This window comes from Amia ocellicauda, chromosome 4, assembly GCF_036373705.1.
Source record: "Amia ocellicauda isolate fAmiCal2 chromosome 4, fAmiCal2.hap1, whole genome shotgun sequence".
Lineage (NCBI taxonomy): Eukaryota > Metazoa > Chordata > Actinopteri > Amiiformes > Amiidae > Amia > Amia ocellicauda.
Genome location: NC_089853.1, coordinates 28732346 through 28757266, shown reverse-complemented (window position 1 = coordinate 28757266; position 24921 = coordinate 28732346). Strand labels below are relative to the sequence as shown.

General features: G+C 37.3%; 1 protein-coding gene across 1 annotated transcript; it reads left to right on the top strand.

Annotated features, from left to right (window-relative positions):
* The first annotated feature begins 1631 nt into the window (after positions 1-1631).
* arih1 (ariadne ubiquitin-conjugating enzyme E2 binding protein homolog 1 (Drosophila)) lies at positions 1632-24476 on the top strand. The gene is made up of 14 exons (XM_066701752.1): positions 1632-2113; positions 7714-7781; positions 8170-8314; positions 10735-10827; positions 11476-11531; positions 12854-12920; positions 13206-13312; positions 14075-14117; positions 17246-17317; positions 17427-17557; positions 19586-19643; positions 20263-20523; positions 20669-20781; positions 22262-24476. Exons 1-14 carry the CDS (start codon positions 1829-1831, stop codon positions 22344-22346), a joined length of 1584 nt encoding a protein of 527 aa, XP_066557849.1. The 5' UTR covers positions 1632-1828; the 3' UTR covers positions 22347-24476.
* Positions 24477-24921: the final 445 nt, after the last annotated feature.

Below are 24921 nucleotides of genomic sequence, written 5' to 3'. Positions count from 1 at the left end.
CTTGGTCTACAATAGGCCCAACTGCATCATAGATCTGGAACAATAACCAGGGAACTGTATCGCAGAGCTCAGTAAGCTTAAGTGCATTGAACCAGATTCTGAAATGTATTTATTTATTTTGATTGATTGAGACCACACGCAGTTTGGAGTAGTCAGATGGACAGCCAGGTAAGTGTTTCTGAGCCTGGGCTGAGATCTGCCCATCTGTCCTGTGCCATCAACAACTCCTCAGGTGTTAACAATGTACCAGCCCACGTACTGATACCTGTTAGTCCTGTTGCTGTGGGTGGGAGCATAACAGTTATGAAATGGTCAACGCATTTTATACATTCAAGGGTCCTACAGTTGTACTCTAAAATGTTAGCCCTACAATGGTTGCTTTCCAATTTTAATAAATATTCTCAATTTAAAATTGTAGTAATTTTGTGTGTGTTCTCTGTCTCAGTCTCTCTCTCTCTCTCTCTCTCTCTCTCTCTCTCTAGGCAAGGTGTAAAATCAGGCCATGAACTGTTTCAGCACTGTGCTCCTTAACTACTCTGTTTCGCTCCTGACGGTCCACTGTGATCAGCTTGCACAACATATGAAGCCATGCATTGCCATCAAGTTGTTTTTGATGCACATCGTATTCAGATCCTTCATTTAAAATAAATATAACCATACCTTTTATAGTATCCTTCACAAAGAACAGCCTCTATAAACCATGTGATCTCTGATACAACCCATTATATAAATGTGTTATACATATATTTGCATAACCAAAATTGTATTGGGAGGCATTAATTTTAAGTTTGATATTAATATTACAAATTATTTTGTCAGAATTCAGATTGTTAATTTAAAATTGTATCCCTTGCTGTCCAAGACAGCAATTTATTAATAAAAAATGTTTAACCAATTGTTAATAGACATATGATTGAACACAGAGTTATGGGTGAGTAATAAATATCCACTGAGCAATGACAAGAAATAAACGGGTCCTGTTCAGCTTTTTATATAGTTTTGTTGTCCTTGTTTTTATTGAACTACTTTGTATAGTCTAGATGCACATTTTTAGATGAACTCATCTATTATATATGCATTTTTAACACAAGATACACACCTGGGTTTAATTCATATTGATTCTAACCAGTGATAAAGTAGACTTATTTTTCAAGGCACTGAAAAGGCCCAGCCCAATATCCATGACATTTTCCTCCCGTCTAACGAACTGCAGGAATATAGTTCAGGATCTGCACCATGTACTGATAAAATGAATTTCCTAGTTGACATATTTCACAAATACACATGTGTACTTTGGAGATCTACAGATAAATGCAGCAGGATAAAGCTCCAGTTCATAACCAGTCAATGAATGTTTGATTTGGCCTGTAACTAGTTACACCTTAGCATATTAAAGGTTTGGGTTAGATTAAATACGGAGTACATTAATCTGTGACCGAATCATTTAAATGTGCAAGTATTATAATGGGTTACTTTTGTAAAAATCTGTGCCACACTCAATATGGCCAATATCGCTTGAGGAGATTTTCAACATGGCGTTAATCCATGACCAAAAGTTTTTTTCCCTCTTTCAACGGACTTTATTTACAGCGAGGCGGCGGCGCTTCTTGTCTGATCCGGGTGACGCGCTGGTGTCGTCAGGCCGTGACGCCGCGTCTCTTTGTTGGCTCGGCAGCGGCGGCGCTTGTGTTGTTATTTTCTCTGCGGCTGAAATTTTTTAGTCTGTGTGAAATATTTTTTGTTTTATTTTGTTTTTGTTAGTTTTTTCCTGTAAATATACCTTTCGCTCTTGGACCTTTACTTGTCTCAATCTAACATTAACATAGTAATGGACTCGGACGAGGGTTACAATTATGAATTCGACGACGAGGAGGAGGAATGCAGCGAAGACAGCGCCGAAGAGGAGCCCGAAGACGACACCCTGGAGCTCGGGGAGGTGGAGCTGGTCGATCCTGCCGAGGCCGGCGGCGAGCGGGACGTGTGCGGAGAGACCGGCGGTAGCGGCCTGGGGCCCGGCCAGGATGAGGAGGACTACCGTTTCGAAGTGCTGACCGCCGAGCAGATTCTCCAGCACATGGTGGAATGCATCAGGGAGGTCAACGAGGTCATCCAGGTGAGGTGTTTTGAGGCAAGCCGGCTCCAGGAAAGGCCGGGGATGAGGAGAAGGTGGTAGGCCGGAGATGGCAGAATGAGATGGCAGCAGGTATATGGTTATTTTACGAATGGGAAGAGACAGTTGAAAACAAAATGGGGATATTAAGAGCCAGTAGGAGTGCGGGAAATGCCTCTTTGAAAATGAATTTACTGAAGAAGAAGAAAAAGTGTAGTGTTTTGTAGAGTGAGTGAAATAACTTTAGCAGGGCGGTGTTCAGTCTTAATTTAATACTTTCTACCTGTCTCCATGAGATGGGTTTTTCACAACGACGCCTTTTTCTGGTTCTGTAAATCGGTGTGAAAGGGTCTTTTATAAGAAGACGTCTTAATGCATACTACACACCTGCATAATGATGATATATTTCTAGGCCCAACAACAACAACATGGCGGAACCGATGCCTCTCCTGTTGATAAAGTACTCGTCTGAAAGTGTAACAAAGGTAGTTTAATGTAACTGTCAGCTCTGTATTCAAGCGACTTTCATGGAGGAGTTCGCGGACTACATTGGTAGTTTTCTCCGGACAACAATGTCGGCAATGGGCCGGTACATCGATTAGTTCGCGGTACCATTTTAGAAAACCATACCACTAGTTTATTTAGCTAACTAGGTGATAGACGAGTAAACCTAAATTCTAGAAAACGACCACATTTTCTTCCATAGGGCCTTTATCTGATGTTTTCATGCATGTTCATGGATGTAATGTAATTTTATTTATTTAGAGAAGGTGCTGACACAGGCATTTCAGTTGATCCGGGTTGGTGTTTTAGAAGCCGATTCGTCTGATCCGAATCTGTAAATGCCGTTGACTCAAACCAAAACTCAATTCATTTGCTGTTTTGTAGACGTGTTGCTAAAAAGAAATACGTTTATCTGTCAATATAAGAGGGAAGGGGGGATACTATGGTATGAAAGGCACAGTGTTTTTGGCACCTCATTATAGTGCATATGTTGGATGTATGAATGAGTTAAGTGCACGCACATTTTACCAATATACATTTACATACTCTCTCTCTAGATATATATATAGTTTGAGCTGGTATATATGTGTGTATGTGTATGTGTATGTGTGTGTGTATATATATATATATATATATATATATATATATATATATATATATATATATATATACACACATACATACATACATGCACATATTTGTTAAATGCTTTTACGTGGTTGATTTTCATGGGTGACGAAAGTTTAGATGTCTGCCCTGGTTATCAGCAACTATACACAACTTTTTATAACTGGCATTAGGAGCACATTTATTCCTATTTTACATATTGGGTTCAAAAGTGAAACACCCCCCTCTCACGGAGCTGTTGGGACCCAATGTCTACATTGTCTTAATTTATTCCTCTCAAATAACAAATACCAATAACAATAACTATTCTTGTTCAGATTGCATTTTCTCTATACAAATTTTAAAGAATAGTCCCAGTTGTTTAAAGTCAACATTTAGGAAGGGAGACCACAAACTAGTGTGCAGACTTTGTGCTGCCAGATATACTGTGCTCATTATGCCTTCAGATCTCACTGAGCTACTCTAGGTCAGGGATTTACTGTAATTTGTAGTTCACTTCAGCCTTGCCATTTCTAATAAGCTTAGATTCACATTTTAAGGTTCTACTTTGAGCACTGGCAAAACAACAGACACAAGCAATGGAGACCATTCCTTTCAAAGTATAATCACTTTCCATATACCAATAATAAGATAAATTCAGCGGATATATATTTTTCTTTCCAGTTTTACCACCGAATGTGTGCAGTGAAGGCACCAGGTTTAGTATTACAACGGGATTTTCCATGCCATTTCATCTATCCAGTTTAGAAAAATGTCAAGTGTTTCTTACAGTAAAGTATATCTGTGTATTTAAAACTCATGTATTGACTGCTTATTAATCACAATCAAATGTAATTATTGGAGGCCAATCCTTTCTTTTGTGGAGAAAGAAAAGAGAAAATAGGCACCATTTAAATAAACAAAATCATGATTAAACTTACACACACTCCTAGGGCTGTGTGCAAACAGACTTCCTCTGATGCCTCTCCTGTATAAATAAGTTGACTTCCACACCTCTGGCAGAGCAGCAGGGCACTTAATAGGAAGGATTGTGTATGTTCAGTGGGTGACCATGAGCAAACATGTTCTCCTCCCTATCATGGCATGGGATGGGGCTGGGTAAACAGTCCTTGTGTATGCCCGGTGAATGTAAAAGTATGGGACCTAGTAGAAGTTACCTGCTGGTTCAGATTTCCTTTATGACTATGTTCCTGTGATTTGGGATTCAGTTGCCCTGCCTTAATACCTGAGTTTGCCAAAACACGAATAGGCAGTTTGAGGACCAGGAGTTAAGAAATTGAATGTGGTTGGTTCCCTGGGTTTCTAATACCCCCTTCATGTAGTTTTTGTTCTTTTCTTGGACACTTCTTGAAACCCCTGTAAGTGTTTTCCCGATTGCCCCATAGACAAAATGGGATCCTGCCAATTGGCTTTAGCAGAAAGGCAAGAAGGAAACTTCCTACTGCTTAAATACTTTAATGAGAACCTTTCACAAGACTGTCACTATGAGGGAACTGTTCATGTGGAAAAGGTGACTCGGTTGTAAGAATCCCCTAGGATATGATTAGTCAGGTGAAAGACTGAATTTGAATACGTTCAAATGAGATGAGATGCATGACCTACAATCGGCAGCATGCTCCGGACACCTGCAACTTTCCCTTTTTCCTTTTATCTATGTAATGTACAGACTATACTATATGTATATTTACCTACAGGCACATACATTGAATGACGGTGTTCTCTACTCCACCTCAGTAGTAAGGCCTGCTGTGAGATACTACACTGGAACAGCTGTGGAATTCCCCTGTTCCAGATAGCCTGTTACGTATGGACAATATACCGACAACTCACAATCCACAAAGGAAAGTCATCTGAAGCTCTGACACCATCCTCATTTGAACTTGTCAGATTATAGATTGATTAAAATCAGATTTGTATTATCATGTGTGTATATTGATATGTGTATAGATGAAAATTTGGATGGATTTGCATTTTGACAACCGGTAGATCCATTACTTTTAGCCCTGCAGGCGGTCACTAGAGTTGCTGGCATTACATTGTGGTTGTCCCTTCATCTAAAAATAGTATAGTTAATCCCTAGCTCCTTTTTATTAAATCTCTGTCCTTATATCTCCATAGAGATATGCATTCCTTCATCTTGTGCTGCTTGAATCCTAATGCTGGACTCTTGTGCATTTTTAACCATTTGGAGCATAAGGGGGTCACACTGCTGCTCATTAATTTAAAAGATTTTTGTACATCACAGTTGGGATGTCTCGGATCCTGCTCTGTAATAGATTTCCTGGCCTTCTCACCAAAGCAAATCATCTTGGATGTAGACTGCACTTTAATTTACATTTCCTCAACATTTCCCCCCTACATTATTTGCGGATTTAAGCATGGTCATTTTATAACCTAAAATAAATAAGGGCTTAACCACATTGTATGAAGTCAACCATAAATTAAAAAAAAAGTGCTTCAGCTTGTAAATTAGCAACCACATGACTAATTTACGTAATAGAATAATAGAGGATGAAGTCTGTTTGCTGAAGTTGGTTGCTATTAAGTTTTATTGGTATAACTCGACATTTGCTCCATGGTGACAAAATACTTTTTGTTTTCTCTACAAGAAGTCCTTCCAAGGGCTTAATATTAGTCAGTAAAAGGTTTAGCAGGAGTTGATGTATTAAATGTAAGTGTGGGATGAGTCAGGATGATTAAGCTATCATGGATTGTTTTTTTTTTAAAAAGAGACCTACAAAAACAGATTCCCCATCTAGGGACTTGCTCTATCAGTCTGATCCATTACAAACTTTATATTCAGGGTTTTGTGCAAAGTCGAAATGTAACTTCCATCTGTAACTTTCATCATCAAGACGCTTGAGGCTAGTGGGAAGGTTGCTACCCTATCGGGAACAGGATGCAAAAAGGTTTTGCACAAATGTGTGGTCAATAAAGTGGGGAGGGTACCTCAAACCCACGGGTGATGATTGGGTATCTTCAAGAAACTTTGGCAATAGGATAACACGTCTCCAAGGCTACCATTCGTCGAGCTGCATGAATAGAGTTTGTGGTAGAGTTCTGAAGATTTCTCTTCTCAATAAGTGTCATAAAAAGAGGGGGCTTGATTTCGCAATAAAACATCTGAATCTGAAATGTCTTTGGTCCATTGGTATAATGTTTTGTGATTCAATTAAACACAAACTGAACTTTGTGCACACACAGGACGTATAGAAGGCCAGGTGGGGGGTGGGGGGGTGCAGACTGTTAGCCATGAGTGTCAAAATCTCAGTTCACCCACTCACATTAGCATGTATCTCATGCTTGATGACTTCTGATTGGCCACGGATAGACTTAGTTCATTCAGAAACTTGTTTGAGGATGGCCGAGTGCCAACTATGGTCATCGGAAATTAATACTTTGTAGGTAGCATGTCCGTTTCTGATGTAAACAAATCAGCTGTGCTTTAATCCGTAGGAAAATGTTTTATTGATTTTAAATAGTGGTCAGTATGGCGGTTAAAACTATTACTTTCCCTGTTGAGCATGTAATCTAGCAAAGAAGCCTACCTCCATCGGGTGGTCCCCTATGTCAGAACATGCATCTGTTGAAATGTATGTTCTTCAGTTGGTGCTTTTAGCTCCAATAACCTACATGTATGTTAACTGAATGAGAACACTTGACAAGGGGAAATCAAAAATTGCATTTGAATCTGTACCTAACTGAAATGCTTTTTTTTTTTTTTTTTTTTTTTTTTAAACTTGGTCTTTCTGTGATTCTTTCCTTCCTGCATGGTTTACCATTCGATAGAGTACGTTATAATGATATGATCGCAGCACGTTGATTCTCCAGCATTACCCATCATTAATTGTGATTTATTTTATTTGAAAGTTGCCTTACTTTAATCATACATCACAGTGTATGTCAGAGGAACAGTGTTTGCGAGAGTCTAATTTCTTTGTACTTCAGTCATGTAAGAGAACTAATGTAGAAACTGGTTTAACACAATTATAGGAAATGGAGTCAGTCAATTAATAATAAATAGGAAAATATGATAGAGGGAAAATGCCCTTTTTCACTGAGTTCATACATTCGCTCCCTTTACCTTTGTAACCCCACCCCACTTCTTAAAGTAAGCTAATCTTGGCACTTGCCAGAAACCACACACAGTTTTTGATTTTGCAACATCAAACATTTAATCAAGTCTACAGAGAAGTCAAAGAAACTGCAGTAGTCATGTGAAGAAGTGGGATGCATATGTTTTTTTTTGCACATAATACTTAAAATATATACTTCTTTCAAAAGCTTTTTTAAATTATGAAATGCTGTACATTTGTATTTTAACTTTGTTCTGCTATTGTATTTTTATTGTGGTGCAGGTGAGTGTTTTTGAGATGGGCAGCTTGGGAAGCAACTATTTGTTTGGGATGAGAATCGAAACAAATCTTGTAGTTGTTTCAGGCTTAACGTAATTATTTATTTCTGTTTTCTAGAACCCTGCAACTATTACAAGAATACTTCTTAGCCACTTTAATTGGGACAAAGAGAAGTTGATGGAAAGGTAACTAAATAACTGAGTCATCTTGTGTATGGAAAAAAATACAATGTGTATATTTCTGTAGATGGATATAGATTTAGATTAACTTGATATTCAAGACCTGCCCTATGCTTTTTATCATTTTTAGTAATGTACTCTGTAATTCACCAAAATATCAGGTGCTTGAAATAATTATAAATTAATTTTGGTAATTTTTATTTAAAGTTTATATTGAATAGCCTAAAGATGTTATGTTAATGTCTTGTTTCAAAATGCAGGGGGTCATCCGTCAACTTGCCCAACCAACAGTCAAGTGAACACTATTTCTAGATGTTTAGAGTTGTGAAGAATAACAACATCCCCTGGTTTTGTGTTTGGAATTGCCTGTTTTAACGGTCTATACCTTCCACAGGTACTTCGATGGGAATCTAGAGAAGCTGTTCTCAGAATGTCACGTTATAAACCCTAGTAAGAAGTCTCGGACACGCCAGATGAACACAAGATCCTCTGCACAGGACATGCCTTGTCAGATCTGCTACCTGAACTATCCTAATTCGGTCAGTACCTACTAACGGCACCCACCCAGTCCACGCACATGTATGTGGCAGAAATCCCATTTGGACTGAAGATTTTAGGCTTTTCATTCTCCTTGTGTGCAGGTCATCTTGTAAAAGTACTACTAGCATGTGTTGAGTAGTAAACAGTGAATGAGGTGTACATCCATTGAACATCTTGACTGTATTGGCATGGAGTTTTGAAATGCAAGTGGCAGTACTTTATATAGTGACATCTCTGAAAACGATTTTGATTTGTGAACTATGAGGCCTATGCCAGGCTATTGAAAGATATTTCTACTGAGCATCTATCCACACTAATCACTTGACAGGATTACTAAATTAGCACACCGGAAGATAGAACTGAGACATGAGCTCAGGTTTAACTATTTGTATCCTGCTTTAGGTACTGAAAAGGAAAAGTTATTTTTCTGATGCATACAATATTTTAACTTGTGGTTAATATGTATGTATGTATTTTGTTTGTTAGGGGGTGTTATGTTCTGTGTGTGGGTTGATGTCCTTCAAAATGCTTCAAGTAGGAGTTTTGATTTGTCCTCCACTCTGAAATGTGCTCTACAAAGCAGCAGTTTCTAGCTTAAAATTAAAATGGTGATTTATTTTAGCAGATTATATTATAAATGTTTTTATGCTTTGTTAAAATATGCTAATATTGAATAACTTAATATATGTTCATTTTATTGCGGTCTTTCACCTGAATAGCTACTAGATTTTTAATTCTCAGGCTGCATCCCAGTAAGTAGCAGCACCATTGAAAGCAAATCCATTTCCTCCCTTCAAATTTGTGAATCAACCAAAAAAAAAATAGAAAAGGAATTCAAGCACATCTGGGATGATACTTCTGCTTGGATTCAATTAGTTTGTTCTGAAAAGGTGTTAAATTAAAGGCTTTGGCTTCATAAGTTTCCATTGCTAACAACCAGGCATCTGCTTAGCTTTACATTTTGAAACCTTTATTTATTTTACTTGAGATGTTCCTTACACAAAGAGTGAAATTAGAAGTTCCTGACACCCAGCCTTTCCCACAATTATTTAAATAAGTAGCTGAGAACTGTACACCAGCACTCCTTCCAAATGGAATCAAAACTACCTGTTCCCATTTCCCAAGTTATGAACATTTATTTTTAAGTAATCTACTTAACATAAAATAATCAGTGAGAGCTTTGTGGTGCCTAAGTATTTAATGATACTTTTCTTTCTGAATTAGAGGGTTGGATGTTGTACAACAGCTACTTTCCTGATTTGCTTTAGTGTCCAGAGGTGCTATTTCCTGCCTTAAGAAATCAGTCCCCCGGTTTGAGTTTCAGCCCCACATCTTTAATTTGCCAGTAACGCCAAGGATGCACTAGCTTCAAATGTACAAGGAATTCTTATTTAATTGTAATTAAGTTAATTCTGTTTTTAATATCTTTAGTGTGAATGATTTTTATTTTCATGTTAATATTATATTCTCTCAGACTACACACTGCTCTGTGAAAAGGTTTATTTGCACTTGGTCCAGCTTGAGAACGAATAACTTTACTGTACAATTTAAAGATATTGTGGTCTGCTAGGTTTTATCTAGTTGTTACTGCAAATATGCAGTATATTTCCTGTTTTAAAATGTCTTGTAGTTATCAGTGTAATTAGCAAAAAAGGAAATAACTTCCTAAATTGTATATTCCCAGTGGGTGCCATATGACATAATGACTCCTGGCAAATATTTTAATAAGAGAGATGTTCTCGTCTCACAAGTGTAGAGAAAGTTCAGCTTGTGTATTTTAATAGTAAGGAAGCTGAAGCCTAGCTGTGGTCCTTGCAGAGATTAATGTGAGGTTGGCTCTAGTGGCCACTGTAAGGTAAAACAATAGGTCTCTGTTACATGGTTTGCATTGGAGGATACTGATCAATTGTATCTGTGTGTGCATTTTCAACACAACAAAACACTGCATTGCATTGTATCATTGCAGAAACTTACTGTGTTGCACTTCCGAGCTTTGAGAATGAGGCTGTTGCTCTCGGATACTTGATTGTTCATGCTTGCCCACATGGAAATGGAAGCAGGATTTTTGTTCATGCATTTTAACCTGTTATCCAGGACCTAATGTATGCCAGTGTTGTTAAGGCACAGTTTCGTCTTTGAAAAGTACATTTTGATTTGGTCACAGACAAAAAGCCACACAGAAGTGACGGGCAGTAAGAGAGTACATCCCTGTGGGAGCTCAATCTTTAACTCCAGCTTGCTTTTTATTATGTTATTAATTTCAGATTCATTGGTATTGATTTTATTGTAGCATCATCAAGGATAATAAAACCACTGTACTCGGGCCGTAAGGCAATATGTCTTGAAGGCAAAGGATTGTATAGATGTTTTCATTTGTTCTTTTAGTGATATGTTCTCTAATACAGTATTTTTATTTTAGTACTTCACTGGCCTAGAGTGTGGACACAAGTTCTGCATGCAGTGTTGGAGTGAATATTTAACAACCAAAATCATCGAGGAGGGAATGGGACAGGTAAGATTTGGTCTTTGAATTATTTTAATTTTTAACAAAGCTGGTTTTGATATTGGTCCCCATCTAATTGTAGAAAATAATTTTGAAAATAGGTATGTTTATTGGTCACAATATTTACCTTGCTTGTTGAGAATTGAGATTGACTTCAGCATTCATGTTCAGTTTGGTTCAGTGACTTGAAAATATCCAGAGCTTAGTCATTCTCTCTGTGTGGGGAAAGCTAATCATCAGTTATTCTGCCTCCTATATGAATTAGGTTGGACTTTCTTGGATTTTGAGAAATTGAGGAAGTAACCAAACTGGGAATTATACCCAGATAAAACAGAAACAGCATGCTAAAATCTCAACTGTATATATGATCTACATGATGGTGAGAATGTTTAGAATAAAGTCCTGCTGGAAGAACCATGCCTTATTTCAATGCTGATGTATTTGAAGTACTTGCTATAAAGCATGCTGGTGAGAGACAGACACTTCCTGAGAGTATGTTTTCTCATTTGAAAGCCCGTTAGACCGCTGAAGTGAAGGGAAATGGACATTTCTGTTGTAGGCCCGAGGAGAAAAAAAAAAAAAAAAAAATGCTTGTCAATGTTTTGAGTTCAGTTTAATCGTGGCATTAGTTGAATTATGTTTTTCTTTTTCTCTAAGACCATTTCCTGTCCTGCTCACAGCTGCGATATCTTAGTGGATGACAATACAGTCATGTAAGTAGTCTTTGATCTAAAAGTCACCTATCTGTGTCTTACTGTATTGTGATGTACATGTGTTTTGCTTATTATGTTGATTGTGACCAGCATAAGCACTAAATCATTTCATTCTTTCCATAAAGAAATGTAGTTTTAAATGTATAATATATTTTTAAAAGTAAAACACTGAATCAGTTTGTGTTTTTTAGCAGGTGCCTGTTTTTAAGTTATTTTCTTCTTTTTTTTTTTCAAATTCAATTACAAATACAGCTGGAATTTCTGTGCTTTTTTTGCAATAGAAGTAGGTCACCATACCCATTCCTGTCTCTGGTTAAAGATTTCACAGTGATAATTAGCTCTGATTTCTAATTCCACGGTTTTCTCATTTGCAAACAGCAGATATGCAAAGTTTAAAAAGACTAGTAAATGCATTCAAATGTAAGCTTTTGTCTGCTGCCTCTCACCAGTTTAGAAGCATAAAGTAATTATTTTATTTGTATTACTTTTCCATGTTTTTTTAATGTGTAGGCCAACGGACAATACACACAAACACATCAAAGTATTTAAGTTTATACTGGTGCAGAATAGGGGAAATGAATAAAGAGATCATTGTATTTTCACTGCTATTAAAGTAGTGTAGATTTGTTCTGCTTAAATCTTATATAATGCATCACAAGTAGGGCAGGCTATTATTTCCTGAAAAATCAGCTCACTATGTAGATGGTTGTCTTGCAGAATATCAACTTTAAGTCCCCATGTAGAGGGCACTGATGTTAATCTCTCTGCATCACCTCCTTACCCAACACTAATACTGTTAGTAATTGTTTTAACCTACATCCCGATCTCTCTACACAGAGAATGAGGTGGTGTCAGCACTTGATAACTGTGTTTTTGTGTGCTTGCATGTGGAAGATGGCAACAATAGACCAAAGGCAGCACAAAGCAGAGCTCTGAGGCTTGAGTTGCCTTTTTTGGGATGTTCAGAAATGTCAATGTTAAAATTCCCTTTCAGTGTTTTGTTCTATGATTTAAACCTAAGTATTAAACCATAAGAACAAATTGAATTTGTTTCCCTCCTGCTGAAGGTTAATTGAGCCGGAATGACTAGGCCAGTTAGTTGCGGTCATAATATGCTTAATGGAAACAAAATTCAAGGGTTTTGTTTGTTGAAGAAAAAAGCAATGGTCTAATCGGGCTAAATGGTTAAATAATTATTGTATCAAGTATAAATATCTGTAATGCAGTGCTTATTTAAAACTATACATACCTTTTTATGTTGTTGACGTGTCAGATGCTGGTAGCATTTCTTTGAATCTAAGGATACTTCTATTTCTCTACAGGCGACTGATTACAGATTCAAAAGTGAAGTTGAAGTACCAACATTTAATTACTAATAGTTTTGTAGAGGTAAGGTGGTATTTTTGTTTTTTAAGGCTCTCCATTGATTTAATTAGTACAGAAAGTGAGATAGCACAGCAGGCAAGGGGGTTGAATTTGTATTTTATGAAGCATGTCAATATTAATTGTTGAGAAAATGAGTACTTTAAAAAATGCCAACATAATTGTTTGATTTGTATGAAAGAAATTGAGTGAAACCATGAACTATAGGCCTGATAGGTTTTTGGGCATTGAGTGCAACTTAGTATGGCATTCTTGCACTCAGTCATCAGTCAGTCATCTCCTCTTCTCCAGTGCAATCGACTGTTAAAATGGTGTCCTGCTCCAGACTGCCATCATGTCGTTAAAGTCCAATACCCTGACGCCAAGCCTGTACGGTGCAAATGTGGACGCCAGTTTTGGTGAGTGATTTTCATACAATATTTGTAATGTTTCTGATGACTAGAATTCTTAACTAAATAGGCCAGCATCGCTGCAAGTTAACGTTTTTAGCCTTTCTTTGCTATTCCTGTGACATCTTCATCCAACTAACTGTAGACTGAGCAGCAGTGCACCTGTTGCTTGATCATGGCACCTGCATTTCCCCAGCAAGCTGCTAAATGTGCAAAAAGGCACTTGACTTCCTTGTTTTAGCCATAACTAGCATTTGAGCAAGCTCCTTATACTCTGTGCTTTCCCTAACTTCTGCACCATTAAGAAGGAACACCAAATTAAATTTCCATTGATGGGGATCATACAGTTGATTTAATTTCATAAGGCTACTCAAACCTAAGTATTTTAGTGTGAAATGTGAATACTGGAATATCCATTTGGCCTTTTTCCAGCAATGCCTTTCAGTTTTCGTTAGACTTCAATATGTGTGTTGTCAAGTTACCGTTACTGGTTGGAGGAGTGCAGGGCAGTTGATGAAAACTATTACAGATCCCACCCCTGTGATATCTCTTGGAGCCCCCTGAACACAATCGCCGGCCATATTCTAAACAGACATTTCCACCCTACAGGGCAAATGTATTAATAGCATAGGCATTTATATGATGAGCCACTTGAGGGCCTACGTTTAATAAAATGTTTTTATATTTTGTTTACCTGCATTAGTTTTCTTCTCAAATGCCTGTACAGCAAGTGTGTTCTATATTGAATACATTTCTCTTTCTTAATTCCAGCTTCAACTGTGGAGAAAACTGGCATGATCCTGTGAAGTGTAAGGTATGAGACTGTTTTTTACCTCACACTGTAGTATTTTTCTTTAAATGGTAAGCAGCACTGCGGTGACATTTGTTATTTGTAAATTCCAGGACATGGAATTAAATGGGGGAAATTTGGAAATCAAATGATGAGGTAATCCTGCCTTGGGGTAGAGCATGTTATAAGTAAGGATTCAGAATTGAGAACTAGTGTAAAAGCCCATGTCCTGATTTCCAGCTTAATCTTGATGGGGATAGTAATGGAAACCTAAACAGGTGTTAGTTTATTGAAACTGTTTTAAAAACATTTTTATTCTCGCATTCTGGTTGTAAATACACAATTACATCCAATATAAGTACAGTGATCCCTTAACATACAAGGTAAACGTGTTGAGGAGAATTGTTAGGGAGCATTATCGCATTGCAAACAATGGAAATGATCTGTGTTACTCACAACCATATTTTATACACCTATTACACTTTATGCTGGGGTCACACTACACAATTTTAACACTCCTGTTATGTTCAACTATAAGGAACAGCAATAATGTTCCCGGGTCAAATTGACCCGGTGCATGTTTAACCATCCGAAAGTAGATTTAAAAAAATATATATATTTTTTTTTCTCCATAAACATTAACTTTAGCTCAATTAATATCAATTTAATCAATATTTAGTGTAATCAAGTTTTCACCCCTTATGGATCATGGTTTACTTATGATAAGTCACTCGTTTTTCTTTAAAAAAACATTTTCAAACAGTGTTTTCTGTACATTGGCAAAAACTAGACATTCAATACATTTGTTTTATTTGTTCTTATTTTATTTTGACTTGGACATGGCTTTGAAGGCATATATTGCCTAAAGGGGCAGCAACCTCGGAATGCCACCAGCCTTTCATCCACAGTGACATTAGGACCTGGTTGTAGAGTAGTGGCAGCCGCTCTACCCACTTGTCCCACATTGTCCTAATAGCTGCCAGCTTATCTCTCTCCTTTCTGCCAGCTCTTGTCTCCCGATTATCAAACCCAATGACCCTTGAGAAAATATGAAAGGTCTCCAAAGACATGGTGGCTCGGAATATGGCCCTGCCTGTCTGCATCCCACAGGCTGGCTGTCGATTCATCTTTGGACTTATAAACCCCAGCCAGGATGAGAATCCCCAAATAAGCATGTAAATGGGTTTCGTCCAGTTCTCTCCACTCCTGCCCCAAAATACACCTCCCTTCTAAATTAGTCATTTCTAGAACAATTTTTTGAAATGAATCAGGAATGAGTAGCTCAAAAGCAGACTTTATATCTGTGACAGGAGTCACTGGCATCCTAGTGGGCCCTGGCACTGCCTTTATTATGTTTGCAGCTGATATTGTTCCCCGACACATGTTCGGGGATGAGGACCATTCTATTTGGCCATTTTTTGATATCAGTGTCTCTCTTGGAGTTGATGGCTGTGGGACAATACCCTCATCATCTGAAAATTTATCATCATGATCAGAATTGATCTCAAGATCGTCTTCAATTTCAGACACTTCCTCCTCTACTTCACTATCTTGATCAAGGATGTGTTCCAGAGCATCCTGGACCGTCATTACTCTGCTCATATTGCTCATCTTTTCAACCTTTGAGAGTACAGATGCATAATGTTGGTAGGACTACATGCAAGGACCCTTTTATATTTGTTGCCCATCCTCCCCGAGTGTGGGCAGAGTTTTCCCGTGCAAAATAAAAGGTTCCTGTCTTAGGTAGAATGATACTTGATACTTCTCTGACTTTTCCCGCAGAAAGTGCGGGAAGGGGTATAGTTGGGGTCCAGGAACAAATTCTGTGTGTGTGGTGGGGGGGATGGGGGGGTTGGGGTTGGGATGGATTAGGCAATCACATTGCGTCTCATATTTGGTCTGAATTTTATATTTTTACCCTTTGTATGCTCCATAAAAAATAAAAAAAAGTTACCTGAAGTCATATTCAGTGACTATTCAATTAAGATTTAAAACACTATAAAATAAAAACACTTAAAATGTCCTTGATCTCAACTGAACAATCTTAATCATTAAGACCTATCGCTGCAATCAGGCCCCCTGGAACTCGCTGTCTTTAATGCATATAACCAGAGGCCAAGATGTTGCTTCACAAGGGCAAAACCCTGAGTGGGCTGGCTGAGCAGGCACCCCACTTCCCTCCCCAGAAACTCAAGCTGTGTGTGACTGTGTTTGCTGTCTGCACAGCTTGGGTAGAGAGAGACCAAGCGCTTCAAAAATAAGATTCAGATTAGTAGAATAATCTCTTGCCAGCTCCCTGCAGCCTGCAATGGATTTATGTAAACATTAAGAACAAACGCTTGGTCGCGTATATACCAGAATGTCGCTCATTTCTAAAATTGATTCTCCTGCTTGGATACATCAAATTCAGATACCTTGAGGGATTACTGTATTGGCAATCTTTGTTCTTTTTTAGAAATTGACACATTATGTGACTTGTCTTAATGTGTGCTGGTTGATATGTCTTGGACAATTTACATTTTTAATATGTGAATAGGATTCCTATTTATAAATTACTTCAATTAATCAAAGATGGATCTGAGATGTCTACCCCTTTACTTAAAAGGACCCCGAAGATGGATGCACATGAACCCCCCCCCTTTTATTTTTGTTAGTTCTTAAAGGAAAACAATGGGGATTATTTTATTACCAAAGTCTTGGTAATAAATAAAACCTTGCAAAATAACATGATGAGGGATGTGGATGATTGTCTTTATAAGTAGGCAAAGAGCATTGTGCATTGAATCTGGGGTACTTAAAACAACTACATCATTTGATTTTAATAGGCTCATAGAAAATTGAGCAAAGTGTTTGAAGAGAACTCCTAGAAGTTCCATGGAGTTCAGTCTTTTTTACAGGGCAGTAGAAGATCATGCATTTTCCTTATTTGAAGAAAGTGCTGAAACTATATATTTTTAAGTTTAGAACAATTCCCTAGTGTTCGTTGGAGTTTTAAACTTATGTAAATTAACTGGGTGCAATAAAATGTATTGGTTATATGTAGAGTGCCAACAGCATGACATCACCACATTTAAGTATTGTGATTAAACACCTTGCTAGTCCAGAGTAAAAAGTTGACTTTTGAATTGCCCTTTCCTCATTGTATTTTTCAGTGGTTAAGAAAATGGATTAAAAAGTGCGACGATGACAGTGAAACGTCAAACTGGATTGCAGCGAACACTAAGGTATTTGGAACTTAATCTTTGGGTGTCACACTGTCTTCGAATTCAGAATGAACATCTGAATATTGCATTGCAAATGTTGTTTGAAGAATAACCCTGTTTTGGTCTTCAGGAATGTCCCAAATGCCACGTGACCATTGAGAAGGATGGGGGCTGCAATCACATGGTCTGTCGTAACCAGAACTGTAAAGCAGAGTTCTGTTGGGTTTGCCTGGGTCCATGGGAGCCCCATGGATCTGCCTGGTAAGTTGAAATTTAAATTTCTAAAGATTTACCATTGTATGTGAATGTCATTTTGCATCTGATCTATGTAACTAGAGATGGAAATCTGATTTAACATGATTTAAAATGGTTTTATTGAATTTCTCAAAGCCCTGCTGCCTCATTACTTACTTCCCCCTTAATTTCCTCCTGATACACAAGACATGCAAGTAACTTCATCACAGACCCTTGGTCTTGCCAGTAAATTAGATCTATTGTGAGCATGCTTCGCCTCCTGTATAGCCATAACGTGTGGATTTAACTCTGTAATGAGTAATATTTTGGAACACAATTCATTTTACTCCTTGATATTCAAAGATGTCAACTTCAGACGTAGAACTGAATGCAATTTTATGATTGAAGAAATCCTGGAAAAATAAGTCTTTATTCAGGCCAGCCTGGAAGAAAAAGCGAACACAAATCAGTCTCGTGTTCAACCAGCTTTCTTACAGTTCTCTTCCAGGTTTTGTATTTTATACAGTTGTAAACAGAAGGTGAATAATGTCCAATCGGCAGGGGGCAGTGTCCCGGATGTGCATGTGGATTGGCTCAGCCCTCGCTTCTCTACTTCCTCTTCCTCCTTGGGAGTGTAGGGTTACCAAGCAGCGGGGGTGATGTCACGGTTTCCTCCGCAAAGCATTCTAGGATGCGCAAAGGACTGTGGGGGATTGAGTAGTTCAGTGTGTTTTGCACGTGGAACCAGACAAAGAGAAAAGTGGCTGTGCAGGGGGAAGGAAGAGTTGTTCCACGTGTTTCACACGTGGAACGAGAAAAGTGGGTGTGCAGGGGGAGAGAGACAGACAGACGGAACTATACAACAACATTTTACATATTCCATTCAAAGAAATATACATATTCATATACATTTGAATATTTATGCAGAGCTGATGTGTCATTTATTGTATTTAAATTTCTGACAAGACCTCAGGTCTTTCAATGTTGAATCTCCACATCCGAGTGAGTGCATACAAATCGGTCTGTGTCTTTGGGACTGACTGTACATAGGTAAAATTGAATCATGGGCTTTCTAATTTCATATTGCCAGTGTGTTTTAAGATTGCATAAACAAGCATCTTATTTTGTTTATACATGTAGAAAGGTTTCTACTGTATTGCTTAAGTACACCCCTTTTCTCTGCATCCTCTAATTGGCTTCACACAACTAATTAAGCACTTTTTAGCCTCCCACTAAAATCACCTTCAAATGATTTTGGTAGTTTGTTGTGCAGTTTGGTCTGGGCTGAAAACTGGATACCCCTCAAGGGATGTGTTGCAGAGTGTACTAGAAGTACTGTGTTTAACCGTATAGTTCAATTTTTGTGGATTGCCTATGTGGCATTTTTATATATTTTATCACTGATCATATACTACATTAACTTAAGCAAACCGACAAGTACTTCTGTAAAATGCAACCACAAACCATTATTCGTGGTTATAAATGGAGCTAGCTGGTATGGGTGAGTTTTACTTCTTAATGGCTTTATTTTGTAAGAACTTAAGGTAAAATTTGTATTGGTGAGTAATCATTTAGAACTATTTATGAAAATGAAATATTTGTAGTAGATGAATAGTCCTGATTTTGCCATTGACCTCAGATGCCCACATTCCCCGTAAAGAAGCACACAGATCTATAAAGCATTTTTATGCAGGGGGGTGCACATATTAAAATGGCAAAAATGTATATGCACAGCATGAAATAAGTGCGAGGACTGGTGAATTTTCAGTTTTGGAACATATACCAACTTTATTGATTTGAGAATGTTCTCAGATTAAAGTATATCATCAATATTAGTATCTGTATAGGGGTCAACAAGATGCATTTCAAACACTTTTCTGACTATCACAATTGGAACCTCTGTTTTGTATGTTTCACTAAACTCATCAGTGAATATAGTCTACAGTGTGGTAAGTGGTGATAATGCTGCTGGAAAAATACATTTTGCAAATGGTAAAAAGAAAAAGATGCTGTGGTCCTATATTAATGTTTTAGGAAACTTATTTTGTTTTGAAGGTACAACTGCAATCGCTACAATGAAGATGATGCGAAGGCAGCAAGAGATGCACAAGAGGTAAATTTTCATCATTCAATATAAACACCATTCAGTTGGAACTACCTAGCTCTTTAAAAATAATACCCAATACAAAATGTCAAAAGGTTAAAAATCTCTATCCCATTTATTGTTTATTATGGAATGATTAGTTTCAGGTTTTTTTTAAACTGGTTTTAGATATTTTCTGCTGTTTAGGTCAAATGTATACTACTTTCCATCATGTGATAAATTTACACATGCAGTGTTTACTGTTAGTTTTACAATTGGCTTCTGATCTTTTTGAGTTTTTTTTGTGTTTTTGTTGTTTGTATAGCAGGGATAGTGATGTTTGTATGTTATGTAGGAAACCTAAAAAACCTTTCACAGGATGACTAAGCATCTTGTGCTTCTGCAGATAGTTGGAGGGCACAGCTGTGGGAAGTGTAGGGGGGCAGAAACTTGTGAAGTTTGAGCACATTAAACACGTGGGCACAGCATAATCATTTAGAATAGTATGAGGGAACCAAGTTGCAGTTACTGTAACAGACATATTTAACAATGTGAATTGATGTGGGGCAGGGATGATTGGGGGATTTTGCAGTTTTACAAACAATGACAATGTGGTGACAATTAATAGGTAGACGTTTCAATATTGCAGCGATCCAGAGCAGCCCTGCAGAGGTACCTGTTCTACTGCAACCGCTACATGAACCACATGCAGAGCCTGCGCTTCGAGCACAAGCTGTATGCTCAGGTCAAACAGAAGATGGAGGAGATGCAGCAGCACAACATGTCCTGGATCGAGGTGCAGTTCCTGAAGAAGGCGGTGGATGTGCTCTGCCAGTGTCGTGCCACCCTTATGTACACTTACGTTTTTGCTTTCTACCTCAAGAAGAATAATCAGTCCATTATCTTTGAGGTAAGAGATGCTAGATGTTTATTGAAAGTCATGTAAAAGTCTTTGGATTAATTAGCATTTTGTTTCAAGAGGTTCTGCATTTAGTTTGTGTGTGTATGTATAGATTTATATAATATGTATATACACATTTTTTTAATATTTTTAGAACAATCAGGCAGACTTGGAAAATGCTACCGAGGTGTTGTCTGGATATCTGGAGCGGGATATTTCACAGGACTCACTGCAGGATATCAAACAGAAAGTACAGGATAAATACAGGTCAGCTTGTGGGGCATGTCTTTCTCATCATCTTTCAAGATGTCTTTTGCTGAAGGAGTTAAAAACAAAGGACGTTCATATATTTTTTTTTTAATGCATTTTCGGTTTAATTTTCACTTCTCTATTGTGTAAATATGATGTATACCATAATGTGTTAGTAGGAGTGTATAAGTTAATCTGATTTTTCCCATTCTATTCTATTATTTTAGTAACTTTTAAAACTTAATATATAACCGTTATCATGATCACAGCTGCTGTAAGGTTGTGAAATTTCAACACTTACTGGACAGCAGAAAAGATGAGTTGCAATGAGCACAGGGTTAGTCTTCCCTGCAGCTGCTCGGGTTTAAATTATATTCAGTGGTAGTGTGACCATACTGCTCCGTGTTCGAGACATTGAGACAGGGCAAGTAGCCTTTAAACAGAAACATTATATTACATTGTATTATCGGGCATTATGGATACTATTGCCAAACTGAGTCCCATTGCGCTACGATAAATACAGGCGCATAAAGACTGATGACATTTGTATTAGTCTTTGCCGTCACTCAATAATACCTTCATAACATAGTTGCTGTTTTTCTCTCATTTATTATTCATACATTAGTTATAAATGCTAAATGTAATTTTGATCATTATGCCTGATCTACCCACTGCACACAATGGATGCAACTGCACTGTATTTTACTTGTTTTTAGTTCATCTTAACTTTATAGCCTGTACATTGTATTTTGCACTTATTTTACTGTATTCTATACTGTATTGTGACAACTTTGTCACCCTGAGTAAGAGATAAATAAAGGTAAATTATCTCCTTGGAAATGAAGCACCAAAGCTAATCTCATTAATGTCTTACAGTAGTAAGAGGGATAAATAGTTTCACATTATCTTCAAAATGTACAATCACCCAAACTCGGAACACACACTTTTGTTCTCAAGTGCCAATCATTTTAACTGAAATGCATAATTGTAATAGTTTGACATACTCCATTACTGACATGATTGTTGTGGGTTGGATATTGTTTATTCATACCATTCCACCAAAATTAATCGGATTTTTCCATTGCCAGGTCCCTGGCCATTTTCCGTAGAGAAACTTATTTTTATCTCCAATGCCCACTGTTTTACATGTCTTGTCAGAAATCTATATTGAGTGCAGCTGTTCTAGTTTATTTTCCTTATCTGAACATACACATAGCCATTGAATGTTTCAGTTCTTAAATCTGAAGAATGTGGTTGAAATTCTTGATAAATTGAATATTCCTATATTACCAAATTTAATAAACCAGCACATGCAATAAAGCTTCTCCTGTGTTTTCTTTGTGCACTTGTTGCAAACCACTCACGTCTTCTCAACAGCTGATTTAACCAGTATTCGGGCCACAATGCCATCCTGTTGAATGAAGTGAGCCTGGAGCTTTTTATATATAATATTATACACAAAGATCCTCAACCCTAACATTTGTAATTTTATCCCCAGATACTGTGAGAGTCGACGAAGAGTGTTGCTACAGCACGTGCACGAAGGTTACGAGAAAGACCTGTGGGAGTATATTGAGGATTGAGGATGAACCCTGCTTACCATGAACTTGTGAAGAATAACTCTACCCACTAGAGTGCTGATGCAATTCAACTGGGCAGCCCGGGCCTCTGCTGTCACCGCTGGTCTACTACCCAACCTTGCATCATCTTTTTTTCTGTTTTGTTTAATGGAAACTTTAAGTAAATTATATTGTAATAAAAAAGGTAGAATATTAAAGAGAAAATACAAATTGTACAACAGTATTGTAAACGGCAGAGTGGAGTGAAAAGACTGAAAAAAAGACCCTACCCTCCAGGCTTGTATCGTAGCTTCATCTTTCCAACCTGAAGCTTTGTGTTTTTGTTTTTTGCAGTTTTTTGCAGTTTTTTTTCATCTTCGTTTCCATTTTGGCTTTATTTTTCATTTCCTTGTGTGTAGGAAATGGACTGACATTTTATTTTCAACACAGCTTTGTGTCCCGTCAGCCATGTATGCTGTACATGGTGAAGATCCCCTTCCAGGTTGCTGAATGTTGATTGGCTGATTGTAAGGGGGTTCAACCTTTTGTTAAGTAAAATAACAAACAAAAAAGCAAAACAAAAAAAAGGAAATCAGTATTTTTCAAATTGTAAATAATGCATATGCATGGAAGAGTTAAAGAGCAAGCGTGGCACGTGTTTGCATAATTTTTAAATTACAAAAAAATATTTATTCTTTACAAATCTTCAAGATGTATATTTGCTGTGTAGTTTAAGTATTTCTCCCTGCTTTTTTTGTTTTATATTTGAATATTTTATGTGGAGGGTGGGAGGCTGGATAATTAACATAGGATAATGAACCTATTCATCCCTCTCTCCATTGTTTTCATTACAGCTCTCCACAACCGTAGCAGTGCTTTAGTAGCCTTTGAGCCTCGGCTTTTCTCAGTCAAAAAGAAGTAACCAAGTTAGGGTTAGCATTTCTTGTGTTGATAATTTAGAGCAGAAATGTTTGATCCTCAAATTCCGTTGCTTTTAGCATAAAACTGCATACTATGGCCTGTAATCCACAGGGGGGGGGGATTATTTAGGTTTCTTTACCAAGATGCTTGTCAACGAAGACAGGAAAAAAATCTTTTTTTTTTTTTATTCAAATACTTATTTTAATAGCGCAAACAGAATACCCCAAATAAACTTCCCAATACTTCCTCAGGTCAAAAAGGGAAAATCAGTTTAGGTAGAATACAGGCTTTAATTCTTTGAGAAAGAGATGCTGGGATCACCTGAAGTCTTTCTCCAAAGAGTCTGTGCGCTCTAACAAGGCGTCGGCCATTCGAACATGGCAGCAGAATAGTGTTTTGAAAATGCTTGGTTTTAAAGCTTGTAGAGTTGAGGAAGATCTCTGAACAAAAACAGGTGTAATCACATCTACATGGCAACCTTCTTTGGAGCTGGTGGTCGCAGGGCTAACTTTTTGTAATTTTCTTGTTGCTGTCTTTATATTTTAATGCTGCTTTAAACAAGTCCCTTCATGTGGGCTAACTGACGCTTCAGTGGCAAAAAAGAAAAGGGGCCTTAGGGGGGCCCAAGAAATCGATTTTGTGTTAAACAGTCTTGGAAACAACTTGTATAAAAACAGATTGTTATAGATGCTCTAAAGCTTTTGCATTTAACATTGTGAGCTGTTTGGACAGGAATGTACAAAAAAATGCCAATTAACTTCTCAATGCTTCCCACCAAAATGTCGTATTTTTATTTTTTTAATTTCTTTAGTTGAGATACAAGGCAGAAACTATTCAAGTTATCTGCATTGAGACTTCTCACCACAAGGCACCCCCTGTATCTGAGTGGTCACAGTGGGTATTCCTTATTGTTAATGTACTTTTTTCCTACAGTGTGGCAGTCTGAAAAAAACAAAAAGCCTGCATGTAATGCAGGAAATGTTGCCCTTGAAGTAAAAAATAAAAAACATTTCACTGAAGTTAACCAATTTATATATCATGTATTTATATGATATACAAATTGGTTAAATGGATAGATATTTTTTTCTCAGTTTCTAAAACATTCTGGGAAAGGGGAGTTGCAGACCCAATTGGTTTAATCGGTTATAACAGTTCTTAAAAAAGGACAAAAAAAAAAAAAAAGACTGTACTATTTAAATAAATGTCATAAAAAAATAAAAAAAAATCTTTGAAGAGAGTCTTGTGTGAATTATCAGACAAGAATAGCTGTGAGGTAAATGCAAGGCAAATAGCCAGGGAATCTTGTAAAATATTTTATATATAGCCTGGCTGTGTAATCCCCCTTCTGAATTTGACTGCAAACATCCCATAAATACCTGTCTTGTGTCAATAAACTTAAGAAACGATGACTGTCCCCAAAAGAAAATGCACCTCTTTTTGCTAAAGTTTTGCTTATTTTGGTTTTGTAATCACCTTCAAATATCTAGCTCTGTGCTTTGTGAGTCGTGCAATGCAAAGAAAGAAAAGGCCTACAGTGTTTGAAGTGTTTTTCATTACAGAAAACAAACCACAATGTGCATTGTTGAAGAATTATTTGTATCTATACTTTTGCAAAAAGTATTTGGATTAGAAAAGGGAAATTAAAATGAAAGAAAAGTACATTTCCAGAACAGATGTA

What these genes read in the sequence shown, in the direction of transcription:
- arih1 (XM_066701752.1), top strand. Translation starts at nt 1,829, where the DNA reads ATGGACTCGGACGAGGGTTACAATTATGAATTCGACGACGAGGAGGAG. An exon ending in AGGTCAACGAGGTCATCCAG is followed by an intron (nt 2,114 to 7,713) that starts GTGAGGTGTTTT and finishes TCTGTTTTCTAG; the next exon opens with AACCCTGCAACTATTACAAG. An exon ending in AAATGTGGACGCCAGTTTTG is followed by an intron (nt 13,313 to 14,074) that starts GTGAGTGATTTT and finishes TCTTAATTCCAG; the next exon opens with CTTCAACTGTGGAGAAAACT.